Below are 13,340 nucleotides of genomic sequence, written 5' to 3'. Positions count from 1 at the left end.
GAGTCATAAATCCATCATGGGAATGATAGGATAGAAATTTTAGGAGTTGCTGCTATTATGTAATAAAAGCATGTGTATTCCCCACCCTTGCCAGGTAGAAGCGTCTTCTGAATCAGCAGGGTGATTGATCACTGGGTCCAAGAGCTAAAAGAAAACTGATCTCATGTACCCCCAGCATCTCCATAATATTATCATCTGGGAAGAAAAGAAAAAAGAAAAAAGAAAAAGCTAGAAAGGACTAGCCTGGCAAGGTTGAGCATTTTTAATCTTTAAATTGTATTACTATATACCAAAACTTACATTAGATTTTTTTTTTTTACCCCCAAATGTTAAGAATATTGCTATGTTCATTGTGGCAAAGGTTACTTTGTAGCAAGTGTTAACATACTATATACAAATGATACAATAATGTCAGTTTAAACAGAGCTCATTATTTGTCATTACAAATAGTTAATTACAAACCAAAGAACCCAGGCCGGGCGCGGTGGCTCACGCCTGTAATCCTAGCACTCTGGGAGGCTGAGGCGGGTGGCTTGCTCGAGGTCAGGAGTTCGAGACCAGCCTGAGCAAGAGTGAGACCCTCGTCTCTACTAAAACTAGAAAAAAATTATCTGGCCAACTAAAATATATATAGAAAAAAAATTAGCCGGGCATGGTGGCACATGCCTGTAGTCCCAGCTACCCGGGAGGCTGAGGCAGAAGGATTGCTTAAGCCCAGGAGTTTGAGGTTGCTGTGAGCTAGGCTGACGCCACGGCACTCACTCTAGCCCGGGCAACAGAGCAAGACTCTGTCTCGGAAAAAAAACACTTAAAAAAAAAAAGAATCCAGAAATTTCATAATCTACTTGACATTGTTTTATTAGAAACCCACACTAGCCTAATATAGCGAACAGAAACAATGGTAACCACAGCACACCACTCAGTACAACGTAGAGTTTCTAAACTGTCGTAGAAAAATAAACAAAATTAAACAAATGACTAGAGTCTAAAGAAGAAAAAAAAACACTATTAAATATTCTGTTACATAACCATTCTTAAGCCATTAGAGAATTCAAAAATCTGTATTTAACTGACTTTTTTTATTTTTAGAATTTTTATTCCAACTTATTTCTTGGTACATCTTGTGCCTATTTTTTTCCTTTGATCGACTATGCCATATAAATTTCAGCGTCCCCCTACATATCATTTGTAGTTTTTAAAGACTTATTGTTCTAATTTTATTAAAAATAAGCATTATATAAAAATTAAATGAAAGACTTTAAAGACATGTATGAATCCTACCAGTGAATTAAAAGTCAGAGTGACAGAAATCTAGGGTTGCCCAGGCCTGTGAGTAGCCACGAAGGTCCGCAGAGGGAGGAAAGGCAGTTACCAGAAGTCAGAGGAGGCAGCAGGGTGAGAATCCAGGTGGCCAAGAGAAAAGTCAAAGCATATGTAATTAACAGAAGCAGCAGATAAGGACCTGGGATGAAGAGACAGGAAAACCAATATAAGAAACTTGGAGATGAAAACCAGAAGATGAACGAGATATAGAAGCAAAGTTGGAGACACAGATTACATATTTTGTGGGTTACCTGAGCCTTCTAAGTGAGTAGAATAAAGAATGAGGTAATAGTGGAGACAAGTTTCTGAAATATAATTTACATTAATAATCATATAACAACTTGATAATTAATATTGCTAAAAGTGCTAGTCAGACCCAAAAGACTAAGAAGGAAAAAAGAGAAGCATTAATGCTATACTTATATTTCCTGAGTAACTTATACTATTTTCTATAACACTTAGGATCTTTCTCTCATCTAGCTTTGGAGTTTGGTGCTGCAAAAGGCAGATAAGACTTTTTTTTTTTTGGAAGATGGGATTTACAACATTATTAAACATAGAGGTTTCCAAACATTTTAGATTATATCTTCCATTATGTTCATATCATATATTCAGAGAATTCTGCCTTCTCATCACAGGTGTCAGCAGAGCTCCGGGGTGGTGTCCCACCCTCCCCAAAATCTTAAGCAGCAGGCTTAAGGCTGTTTGAGCTGCGTGTCCCACCACCATGCTCAGCAACTTTGAGATCTGTGCTGGATCCTTTCAATACTGTCCTCAAATCTTGCCCATAATAATAAACATTCATAAAACAATTATAAATAGTTATCTCATTTAGTCCTCACAATAAAACTAGGAAAGGAATATTTATTTTTCCATTTAATGAATGAAGAAATCAAAGCACAATGATTACATGGCTTGGCCCAGATAATAACTAAAGAGAATTGGGTATCAAATAGAGGTGGTATACTTACAAAAATTAAAAATTTTTAAAAGAAAAAAATGGGATATAGAATCCAAGGTTTTCTGACCACAAGTGCTGAGTTTTGGGTTATAAATGTCCAAAATTATCTATGACCTTTTAACTCTGAAATTTTTTTGACAACCCCTGTCTTTTCACTTTCTAACTCCTTACTTCTACTAAAGCTGTTACTCATCAATATCATGGCCTCCAGATCCCACATATCACCTATTTTCTCAAATCATCACTTCTATTCTGGCTTTATAGGCCTCTGCTCAGACCTTAGCTTCCATCCTAGAATCCTCTGTCATCTGGACTTCCTACATTGCCCGGCTTGCTGATTCTTAGTTTGGGCAATTGAATAAGCAAAATATTAGAAATATACGATATGAATACCATATTTATCTGAATAATGATCACTCTAGAATGTGACAAATTTGGCGCCAATAAAGTAAAATATGCCAAATCATAAAGATCTACAAGAGGTATTCCGAGAATGACTGTTTTGTGATTATTCATAAACTATTTCAATTCAAAATGAATTTGATTGTTTTTTTTTTTTTATGTAACCTCATTTTCTTTTTCTTTGTTTTTATTTGTTTGTTTGTTTGTTTGTTTGAGACAGAGTCTCACTCTGTCACCCTGGATAGAGTACAGTGGCATCATTGTAGCTCACTGCAACCTCAGACTCCTGGCCTCAAGAGATCCTCCTGCCTCAGCCTCCCTCCCAAGTAGCTGGAACTACAGGCGCACACCACTATGCCCAGCTAATTTTTCTATTTTCAGTAGAGACGGGGTCTTGCTCTTGCTTAGACTGGTCTCGAATTCCTGAGTTCAAGCAATCCTGACTCAGCCTCCAAGACCCTGTCAACACCAAATATTTAAAAAAATTAGCCAGGCACAATGGCACATGCCTGTAATCCCAGCTACTCAGGAGGCTGAGGCAGGAGGATCACTTGAGCCCAGGAGTTTGAGGTTACAGTGAGCTGTGATTAGGCCACTACACTCTAGCCTGGCTAACAGAGGGAGACCCTGTCTCAAAATAAATAAAAAACAAAATCACGGATGTTTAAGTCTGTTGTCTTTTCACTTGAAAAGTTTCATCTGTGAGAACAATGCAAAACTATAAATGCATTTTTCTGTCATTGATCTCTCACCTAATTATGTAACAATTATTGCTATCATTACTAAAGTATTAGCTATCAATTATGAGCATTGTCAGGCATTTTATATGTGTCATTATATTTACACCCCAAATAACCCCTATAAAATAGGTGCTAATATTCTAATTTGGGAGAAGGCTCAGAAAGGTTTAATGCCTTGCCCAAGGTCACACAGCTGGTAAATAAGTGGTTTGGCCAAGACTGAACGCAGCTCATGCTCCTATGCATCACACTGCACCACCTCCCTAATCACAAAATCCTTCCCCTGGTCTGAATCCCCACCACACTGTCCTACTCTGACTTCCATCTACTCTTATTGCCAGCCACTGTTAAAAGCATATCAAGTGCTTACTGCAGCAGCACACACACCAAAATTGTAACCATACAGAGAAGATTAGCATGGTCCCTGCACAAATGACATGCAAACGCATGAAACATTCCACTTTTTTCTGCTTATCTTGGCAAAAAGAAACACAGGAAGGATAAGATAGCAATTAATGAAACTGGTTACCTCTAAGGAGTAGGGGAAGGGAGTAACGGGCTAGAAGGGTTAGGAGAAGGAGTGGCACATCTCTGAAGGTACCTTTAATATAGTTTTGACTTTTTGAATCATGTTAATATCTTACATATTCAGAAAATAAAATTAAATCAACATGGATGAGGAAAAAACTACAACAGAAGCAGATGGACTCAACAGTATTTTAAATGAATAACTGTCACCCATGGTGGGGGTTAGAGGGCAGGAGCAAACCATTCAGTACTTTGATTCTACATATACATTTAGTCTAAAGACAAAATGAAGTCCATACAAATTCTGAACTCTTAATAGGTTTATTTTTCATAGTATTATGGATATAGCAATTCTAAAAAACTATTTTGTATATATTGTATGACCAAGCAAATGAGTAAATATTTTAATGATTTTTGAAGAATATATTTTGAAGGGGAAGCCAAGGAAGAACCCTGTGGGGCATGATGAGCATTAGAGGCACAGTTATGAATTTATAATTTCTAATAAATATGTTTTCTAATCCTACCATTGAAAAGACCTAGAAATAATGACACTCCAGTGGCAATGAATAAGCACAATTAACATCAAAACTTGATTTTGAGACATTAACTCTTGTCAAAAAAACATCGGAGCTCTTAGAGCAATGTTGATTCCAGGCCTGGGGAAAAATAAGATCTAATATGAGTCTAGAACATCTTGCATCAGAAAGAAAGAAACTGGCCGGGCGCGGTGGCTCACGCCTGTAATCCTAGCACTCTGGGAGGCCGAGGCAGGTGGGTCGCTCGAGGTCAGGAGTTCGAGACTAGCCTGAGCAAGATCGAGACCCCGTCTCTACTAAAAATAGAAAGAAATTATCTGGCCAACTAAAAATATACAGAGAAAAAAATTAGCCGGGCATGGTGGCACATGCCTGTAGTCCCAGCTACTGGGGAGGCTGAGGCAGTAGGATTGCTTAAGCCCAGGAGTTTGAGGTTGCTGCGAGCTAGGCTGACGCCACGGCACTCACTCTAGCCTGGGCAACAGAGCAAGACTCTGTCTCAAAAAAAAAAAAAAAAGAAAGAAAGAAACTGCTCAATAAAATGATGGGAACCATGTCAAAAGGACACAGGACTCAGCTTAAAGGGATTCCTGCAGGCCAACTCTCAGGAAATTTGAGCATCTAGATAAACGATAGTAACAGATTATAACCCACTGAGTAAAATATGAAATTATGTGTCCACCTTGATAATAAGGCGCAGGAGTTTTTTTCTATTTTCTAAGAAATATATAAGGAGTAATAAAATTAGGAAAATCATTTTGCAACCATTATAGACAAGACTCATCAACAGATGGCAAATCTCTGGTGTGCAAGTAAGAAAACAGGATATTTTCACAGTATCAAAGTATCTCTCCACAATTACTTACTACAAAGGAAAATATAATAACTGCAGTGAAAAAGGCGAATGGACACTATCTTAGACAAGTGACGAAAATTAATGTGAAAAATAATGAGACAAATCAACATCACGTAAATTCTGATGTGGTGCAGTGAGACGGACACAGCATTACTGACATAATTTTCCTGCTAAAAATGCACAACCTATTTCTCAACATGAGGAAATACCACAAAAACTCAAATTAAGGGACATCTTGTAAAAGACTTAGGAGCTGTTCTAGGTTAAAGTAGATTAAAAAGTGAAATGCATGATCCTGGGTTGGACCTGTACCAGGGGAAAATAACAGACACTGGCAGAACTGCAATATGGACTATAGTTTAAAAGTATTTTATCAATGTTAGATTTTCTGAATTTCATGACTGGACTGTAGTTATGTATAGGAGAACATCCTTGTTCTTAGTAATTACACTCTGAAGTATTAAGGGGTAAGGGTATGCGTATATGAGAGAGAACAATAAAGCAAATGTGGCAAATGGTAAGGTTGGAGATTTGGGTAAATGATGTACAAGAGTTCTTTGTATTATTATTGCAGTCTTCCCATAAGTATTAAATTATCCCCTCCCCAATTTTTAAAATACTTTATCAACCATATACACATATGATATGCATCTAAGTTGAGCTGTAAGTTGACAGATTATGCTCTACTTTCTTCTTTGCTTCCATGTTCTATGTCCCCACAGGGCTAGTGACTAGTACTCTGAGGCAGGCAAATGTTTGACAAGTCATTAAAATAAAAAATAGAAGTACAAGCTCCAAACGTCAGAGGCTAAGATCTAAAAAATCCACACATGTTTGCAAAACTTCCAAGTCCTTCTCTGCTGCATGTGCCTCATGTCCTGAGCTTCCCTTGGATAATCCCACATGACTTTCTCAACTCACAGATTTTCCATTTGGTCACCCACTCAGCCTCCAGCACAGTCATATCTTTCACAGAGCTAAAAATAGCCATTCTATCAAGTGGGAAGTTAAAGTACCATTTACAGTTAAGAAGATAACTTCCCCAAGACTATTTCTTTAATGATGACAATGCATCAGCAAATCAGGATTTGGACAAAATAAAGGCATAACAACATGCTCTGTTGCATGAAGTCTACAAATAATTCTTAGCTCAGTGACTAGGAATGCCAGCTCTGAAGTTAGACCTCTTGCATTCAAACCTTGAATTTGTCGAGCTGTATAACTTTGGGCAAGCTACTTAACCTTCCTGATTCCTGTAGGCCAAATCTCAGGAAATGTGAGCATCCAAATAAATGACAGTGACATCCTGATCCTGTTTCTACATCTGTAAAATATAGGTTGCCAATAGTACCAACCCATAGATGAATCTCACAGACATCACATTGAGCTAAAGAAGCTAGAAAAAGGCCAGGCACAGTGGCTTATGCCTATAATCCTAGTACTCTGGGAGGCCGAGGTGGGAGGATTGCTTGAGCTCAGGAGTTCAAGACCAGCCTGAGCAAAAACAAGAACCCCCATTTCCACTAAAAATACAAAAATTAGCCAGGCCTGGTGGTGCGCACTTGTAGTCCCAGCTACTCGGGAGGTTGAGGCAGGGGGATCAATTGAGCCCAGGAGTTTGAGGTTGCAGCCAGCTAGGATGACACCACTGCACTCTACCCAGGGAAACAGAGTAAGACTCTGTCTCAAAAAAAAAAAAGTCAGAAATAGTAGAGTACATGATGCATATTATATGAGGTTCAAGAACAAGCAAATGGTATCCAAGGTCAGAATAGTGGCTACTTTTGTGGAAGAAGAGTATTAACTGGGAAGGGACACAAGGAAGCCTTCTGGATGGCAAAAATGCAACCTCCCTTGATGTTTACATACTCACCACCTGCTTATGTAAGTGTGAGAATGTAAACATCCATTAAGCTGTACATTAAAAATGTGTTACCGCAAAAAAAGTAAATTTGAAAAAAATAAAACAAAATAGAATTGTTGTGAGGATTAAATGGGCACATATATGCAAAGAGCCTAGTTCATGGTAAGCATTCAATATGAATCAGCTGTTATTATTACAATGACTTATTACAAAAATAGAATTATTATTTTTAAGAGATGTGTCTACCTTTCTTTTTACCACTCCTCAATTCTTATAATTTCATACAATTTCAAACTGTTCTCTTTCCTTTGCAACTCGATATTACTCTCTTTGTATTTAAATAAAGGAATTACAGTCACCCCATCCCTGGGTATTCATGGGGGATTGGTTCCAGGACCTCCTATGAATACCAAAATGCACAGATGCTCAAGTCCCTGATGTAAAATGGTGCAGTATTTGCATATAACCTATGCCCTCTCTCCTATACACTTTAAATCATCTCTAAGTTACGTATAATATCTTATAAAACATAAACACTATGTAAATAGTTGTTATACCGTATTGTTTAGAAATAATGACAAAAGTAAAAGTCTTACATGTTCACTACAGACAATTTTTTAAAAAATATCTTCGATCTGCAGTTGACTGAATCCACTATGGAACCCACGGATACAGAGGGCAAATTATATATAGTTCAGAAAATTCTGAAGAGCATTTTTAAAGAAATAAGGTAGCCAGAAGTATGTGCAGTTGGAAGTAACACTAACTCAATGGCAATCAGCCTGAAAGACATCAGATGTTAGAACTACAGACCTGGGAAAGCTTACATGGATAATGAGTAGGCACGAATGCCAGACTTTCCTTTTCAGTTAGTTCTAAATTCTACATAAGTTTAAACTAAAAGGAAGAAATTCTAGGAAATGGTAAACAAACAAAAAAATAATAATGATATCTTCCGATATTTTTAAAGTGAAAGTGAAACATCACCAATTCATGCATCCCTGCAGAGCCAGCTCTCACTCTGAAGATCATTTCTAAATTCCTTTGACCTAGTAGATTTTCTTAAATGTTATCCACAATTAGGTCACACTGTTAATTTTTAAAATTTACCTTTATAAAAGCATAGCCAACACCATTGTCTGTAATGGTGAGACCAAGTGAATCATCAGATTTATACACATTCACTTCTTTTTTGATTCCTTTCACGTGGGCAAAGATCAAATCTTGCAGTCCTATTTGTCCTCCCAGGAGTCTTTCCATGTCAACTTTAGGCGTGTTTAAAGTACAATATAAGATCTGCAAAGAAAAAGAAATATTTTAGGTCAGTTTCTATCATGACTACATTCTGTCATTAATTTATTCATAAATATTTGAGTGAAACTGTCCTCAATCTAAAAGGCTACATCACAGTCTGACCAACACAGCAATACCCCATCTCTACAAAAAAATAGAAAATTAACTGGGCATGGTGGCACATGCCTGTAATCCCAGATATTCAGGAGGCTGAGGCAGGAGGATCACTTGAGCCCAGGAGTTTGAAGTTGCAGGGAGCTATGATGATGCCACAGCACCCTAGCCTGGGGAACAGAGTGAGACCATGTCTCAAAAATAAATAAATAAATAAATAAAAATAAAACAATTAAATGTTACATCATAAAATGTGTTTTTATGTTGGCTGGATAGAATCTGGCAATTTACATTCATTATCTCATGTAATCCTCACAATAATTTTATAAACTACATTTTTATCCCTATATTGCAAAAGAGGATATCAAGGGTTGGCAAGATTAAGTAATTTGCCTAAGGTCACATAGACAGTATTTGTCAGAGCCAAGGACTTGAGTTCATATCTTACCAACTTCAAAGTGTTCACAGAGGTTTAAACTATGTGGCCTATCCTTTGCAATGCTCAACTCAAAGGTTATATTCCCAAAGGTCTGCATGATGGCATATACTGCATGATGTGTACACTACAATGAAAATATAGGCAAACCTATAAGCCTATATTTGAAAACTGGTAAATACTTTTTCTATTAAGAGATAGGATCTCGCTCCATCTCCCAGGCTGGAATGCAGTGGCACAATGATAGCTCACTGTAACCTCAAACTCCTGGGCTCAAGGGATCCTCCTGCCTCAGCAGGAGGCAGAATAGGTAGGACAACAGGCATGAGCCACCATGCCCAGCCCATTTTTTTTAATGTGGAAATTTTGATTTATCTTGAATTCTAGTCCTTAAAAAAAGCAATTTAATTAGTGAACGAGGTGTTAAAATGAAAGCGTTTTAGAGCTAAAATGGACCTTAAAGACTAATTCATCTAAACCCTTAATTTAAAAAAAGAGGGAACTGAGGTCTGGAGAGGCTAAAACAACTTGCCCAAATTCACATGATGGTAGAAAAAGAACAAAAAAGAAACTGAACAGTGAAAAGTTGTGTGGAGATTTTAAAGAGATTTTTTATGCTTGCCTTCAAAAATATGGCTCATTTTACTAAAATGTGCAGTGCTACTCCTAATTTTGTCAATCATAATCTAAGTAATTTGCAGAGCCCAAATCATAGTAGATAAGGAAGATTGAGAACATGTCATTGGTTAAAAAATTAAGCTCAATAACATTTAGTGAGTACATTCTATGTACCAAACCAAAGAAGGGCATTTTAATATGCTGTTTTAAGCCAAAATGGCTAAAAGTAATTTTTCTTAAGTTTTTTTTTTTTGATTATCAAGCAATGTTTACCACAGATATTGCTGGCCTTTCCTCCACCTGAGCCTTACTTCAGCCCTCACTCTCTCAGCTCTCTCCCGGTATCCCTAGTTTTACACCAATCCTAATTCCCACCCAAACCTTAAGCCTTGACACATCCATAATCCTCATGAGGCTCAAAACCAGGGTGCAATTACAACTTATTGCATGGCTTTTTAGGCCATGTCAAAACGTGTCTAAATTAGAAGAGCTTCATAAAATAAAACTTTCTCTGCTATACAATTAAAGGTTCAGAGTGGTCAGCCAAGGTCAGACCAGATCTTTAGAGGTGTGTCATGGGGCACAAAATAATGAAAGCCTTCAGGGGAAGGCTTTCATCCTTTTTCAACCCAGGCTTTGGTAAGCCTTTAAGTTAACCCCTTATGTTCCTGGCTAGGGCAAAATACATTCAGCTTTGTAGATAGTAAATTTTTACAAATATTGTCTATCGTAAAAACTGTGATATTCCCAGGGGGAAAAAAGTCAATTGAGCCAAGATTGGCACCTAACTCTGATTCAAAATAATTAGCTCACTGACAAAAATTATGATGAATGGGTAGAGGGAGAAGGGACTACACATAGAAAACAGCTTTTCTGATTATTCTTCTCAAAACAATGAGAAATAAGTAGAAGAAATAACAGTTTTCTCCTTGGTTTTTTTCCCTTGTGCATCTGTCAATGGTATTCATAGTGGATCCCAAACACCACTGATATAAAAGCAGCTTCCCAGTGAGATAGGAAATAAAACTTTCAAACACAATGATGGGGTAACAGGATAGAGTTCCTGTTAAAGATTTTCTTAAAAAAGGAAATCAATCTCACACAAACTGAACTAATTACTAAGCCACTTCCTTTGCTTCCTTTCTTTCAACTTTTCACATGCTTCATCACTGCAGAGCAAATACTAGATTTCCTGTAGGTAGAACTCTTTTCCATCATGCTTCCTCCCCTGCAGAATAGCATTCCACTCCAGGCAGCCAAAAGTTGGCAGGCAAGGCATTTTTTTTTTTTTTTTTTCCTGGAAGGAGTGGAGCCAACTATATCTTTCACTGAATGGAGCTCCATAGGAAGTCATGCTGCAAACCTGCAGGAATGTGATGGCCTCTGGGAGGTGGAGTAAGAACAGCAGGTCACTAGGGCTCCATGATATCACAGGAGAATAAGATCAGTTCTTCAGGGAAGAATAAGCACCTACCACGCACACAATATCAATGCACAACTATCAGCAAATATATCTCTAAGGATATGATAAAAGTCTAGACATTCAAACACATCCTCAAGGATACTGTATTTTGAACTGCAAAATAATAAAGTGATATGCTACCTTCTAAATGATGCAAAAGTCCTGCTCATTCATCCATTCATCAAAAGTCATGAATATATAAATCAAAAGGAACCTCAAGTACATACTGTGAACTTTCCCACCCTCATTCATACAGTTCCCTCAATCCAAAATCTAAAATGGCTGTCCACTGTCCCCACACCACCCAAATGCCCTTGTCTATTAAGACCCTGCTCTAATGTGACAGCCCAGGTGGAGTCAATCACTCTTTCCACTTTGCTCACATAGTATAAATCTAGTACCTCATTTGAGTATCTGAGTCACCTTGCCTTGAAGTCCAATTGGCTTAACACACCTATTTGTCACTCTCACTCTGTTAAGAGAAAGATCTTAGTCATCATTGTCTGTCCCACAATGTCTAACATAGTGCCTCTCTCAGTTTATATCTGAATGGCATTTACAAAGCACATTCACTTACCTCATTCAATGCAGTATACCCATATACTAGCTCTTATTATCCATATTTTATAAATCAGAAAATTAACTTTATCCAATTAACACAACTAGTAAATGTTTAAGAAAATATGATGGATTCAACATGAGAAAGCTGACTTTTTTAAAAAAAAGAATAAAAAAAACAAGAAAATTAACAGGGAAGTGATCATATTATCAATGTTCCTCTAAGAAATATTTGCTTCCAGAGTCTAAGTATGTTAGATAACAGGCAGTAAAATGCAGTACTTAACATTGTGGGGGGAGGGGAGGTTTGTTTGTTTTTTTACACTCTTTGGTGGACAAACAAAACTAAATAAAAAGCAAACTTATGGTGCCAAGGTATTATGCAACATAAGGAAAATGATTGATTCACTAAATATAACCTTAAGGATTCATTTTACAACAAAAAAACATCATCAACACCTTCCGGGGTATCTACATTTGGTGCTTTTATGCCATCATTGCCTATTTCCATAAGATTGATGGAGTACTCATTCCATTTTCTAGAGCATCACTGCCCAACAGAAATACACTGTGAGCCACGTAATTTTACATTTTCTAATAGTCACACTAACAAAAGTAAAAATAGGTGAAATTAATTTAATGTACACAGTCCAATTATATAACCCAGTATATCCAAAATACTATCATTTCAACATATAATCAACATAAAAATTAATAGGATAGCTTACATTTTTGTATTAGGTTTTTAAGATCTAGTATGTATTTACCCTTATATCTTATTTCTATCTGGACTAATCACCCACATTTAAAGTTCTTGGTACCCATTTTTGGCTAGTGCCTACAATATTGGGCAGCTCAGTTCTAGCATTTCGTGTCTTTATCAATTTTATACTTTTATTTTTCCCATTTCTATAATATCTGCTCATATTGTTGCCTTGGCCAAATATGCCATAACTTGAACCCAACTTCTGTGTCTGTCAAAGTCTTCCCCATACAATGATGCCTAGCTAATTTTTTCTATTATTGCCCTAGGGTAAAATTATTTCTTTATCTTATATATACCTAATAGACTTCACACATCTCCTGTGGGACTACCACCACATACTGCTTTGTAAACTTTCAGGAAGCAGGGATTTTATCTCACTATCTTATTTATCTTATTGGGTCCCTATCACTATACTTTATCTATAGGGAGAGATTGATTAATCGAAGGAGAAAGCTATTCCCCTTTGGGTCCAGTGATGAGGGAGGGCTTTGAATTGTTACTATTGTGTTGGACATCAATATCTATAGTATCTATATCCTTTCTCCCTAATTTTCCTTTGGAAACTTTTCTTCCCCATTTTGAGTCACATGGTAGCTTGGATATGAGTGACGCCCTCCTCAGTCCCATTGGGAATGAATCATGATTAGGTTTAAATCATTTAATGATTGATTCATATTCCAATTTAGGTAAGCTAAATCCAAGAAAGAATTTGTTGGGTTTTCTGGGGAAAGAAACTTCTTCTCTTTTCCACAGAAGCTACTGGAAAGGTGGCTCGCTCTTTTTCTCTCTCTAAATTAAGTGAAGTCTAAAACTACTCCAGTTATCACTGTAAACATTAGAGGAGTGGGCCTGAGAACAACGCTGACACAAAGAGCCTCTG

The 13,340-nt window shown here is 37.1% G+C and overlaps 1 protein-coding gene and 1 non-coding gene across 2 annotated transcripts in view; one reads left to right on the top strand and one right to left on the bottom strand.

The window, feature by feature from the left end:
* GIPC2 (GIPC PDZ domain containing family member 2) overlaps positions 1-13,340 on the bottom strand; it is a 75,093-nt gene that overhangs the window by 38,218 nt on the left and 23,535 nt on the right. The window contains exon 2 of the mRNA XM_069478113.1: positions 8,324-8,509. Within this exon, the coding sequence (XP_069334214.1) occupies positions 8,324-8,509 (186 nt within the window). The remainder of the gene's footprint in view (positions 1-8,323; positions 8,510-13,340) is intronic.
* On the top strand, positions 3,789-3,893 carry LOC138391066 (U6 spliceosomal RNA). Its single transcript, XR_011234707.1, has one exon. It is a non-coding gene; the product is annotated as a U6 spliceosomal RNA (small nuclear RNA).

This window comes from Eulemur rufifrons, chromosome 8, assembly GCF_041146395.1.
Source record: "Eulemur rufifrons isolate Redbay chromosome 8, OSU_ERuf_1, whole genome shotgun sequence".
NCBI lineage: Eukaryota > Metazoa > Chordata > Mammalia > Primates > Lemuridae > Eulemur > Eulemur rufifrons.
Note: the sequence above shows the minus strand (reverse complement) of the source record. Positions and strands in the feature narration are given on the sequence as shown.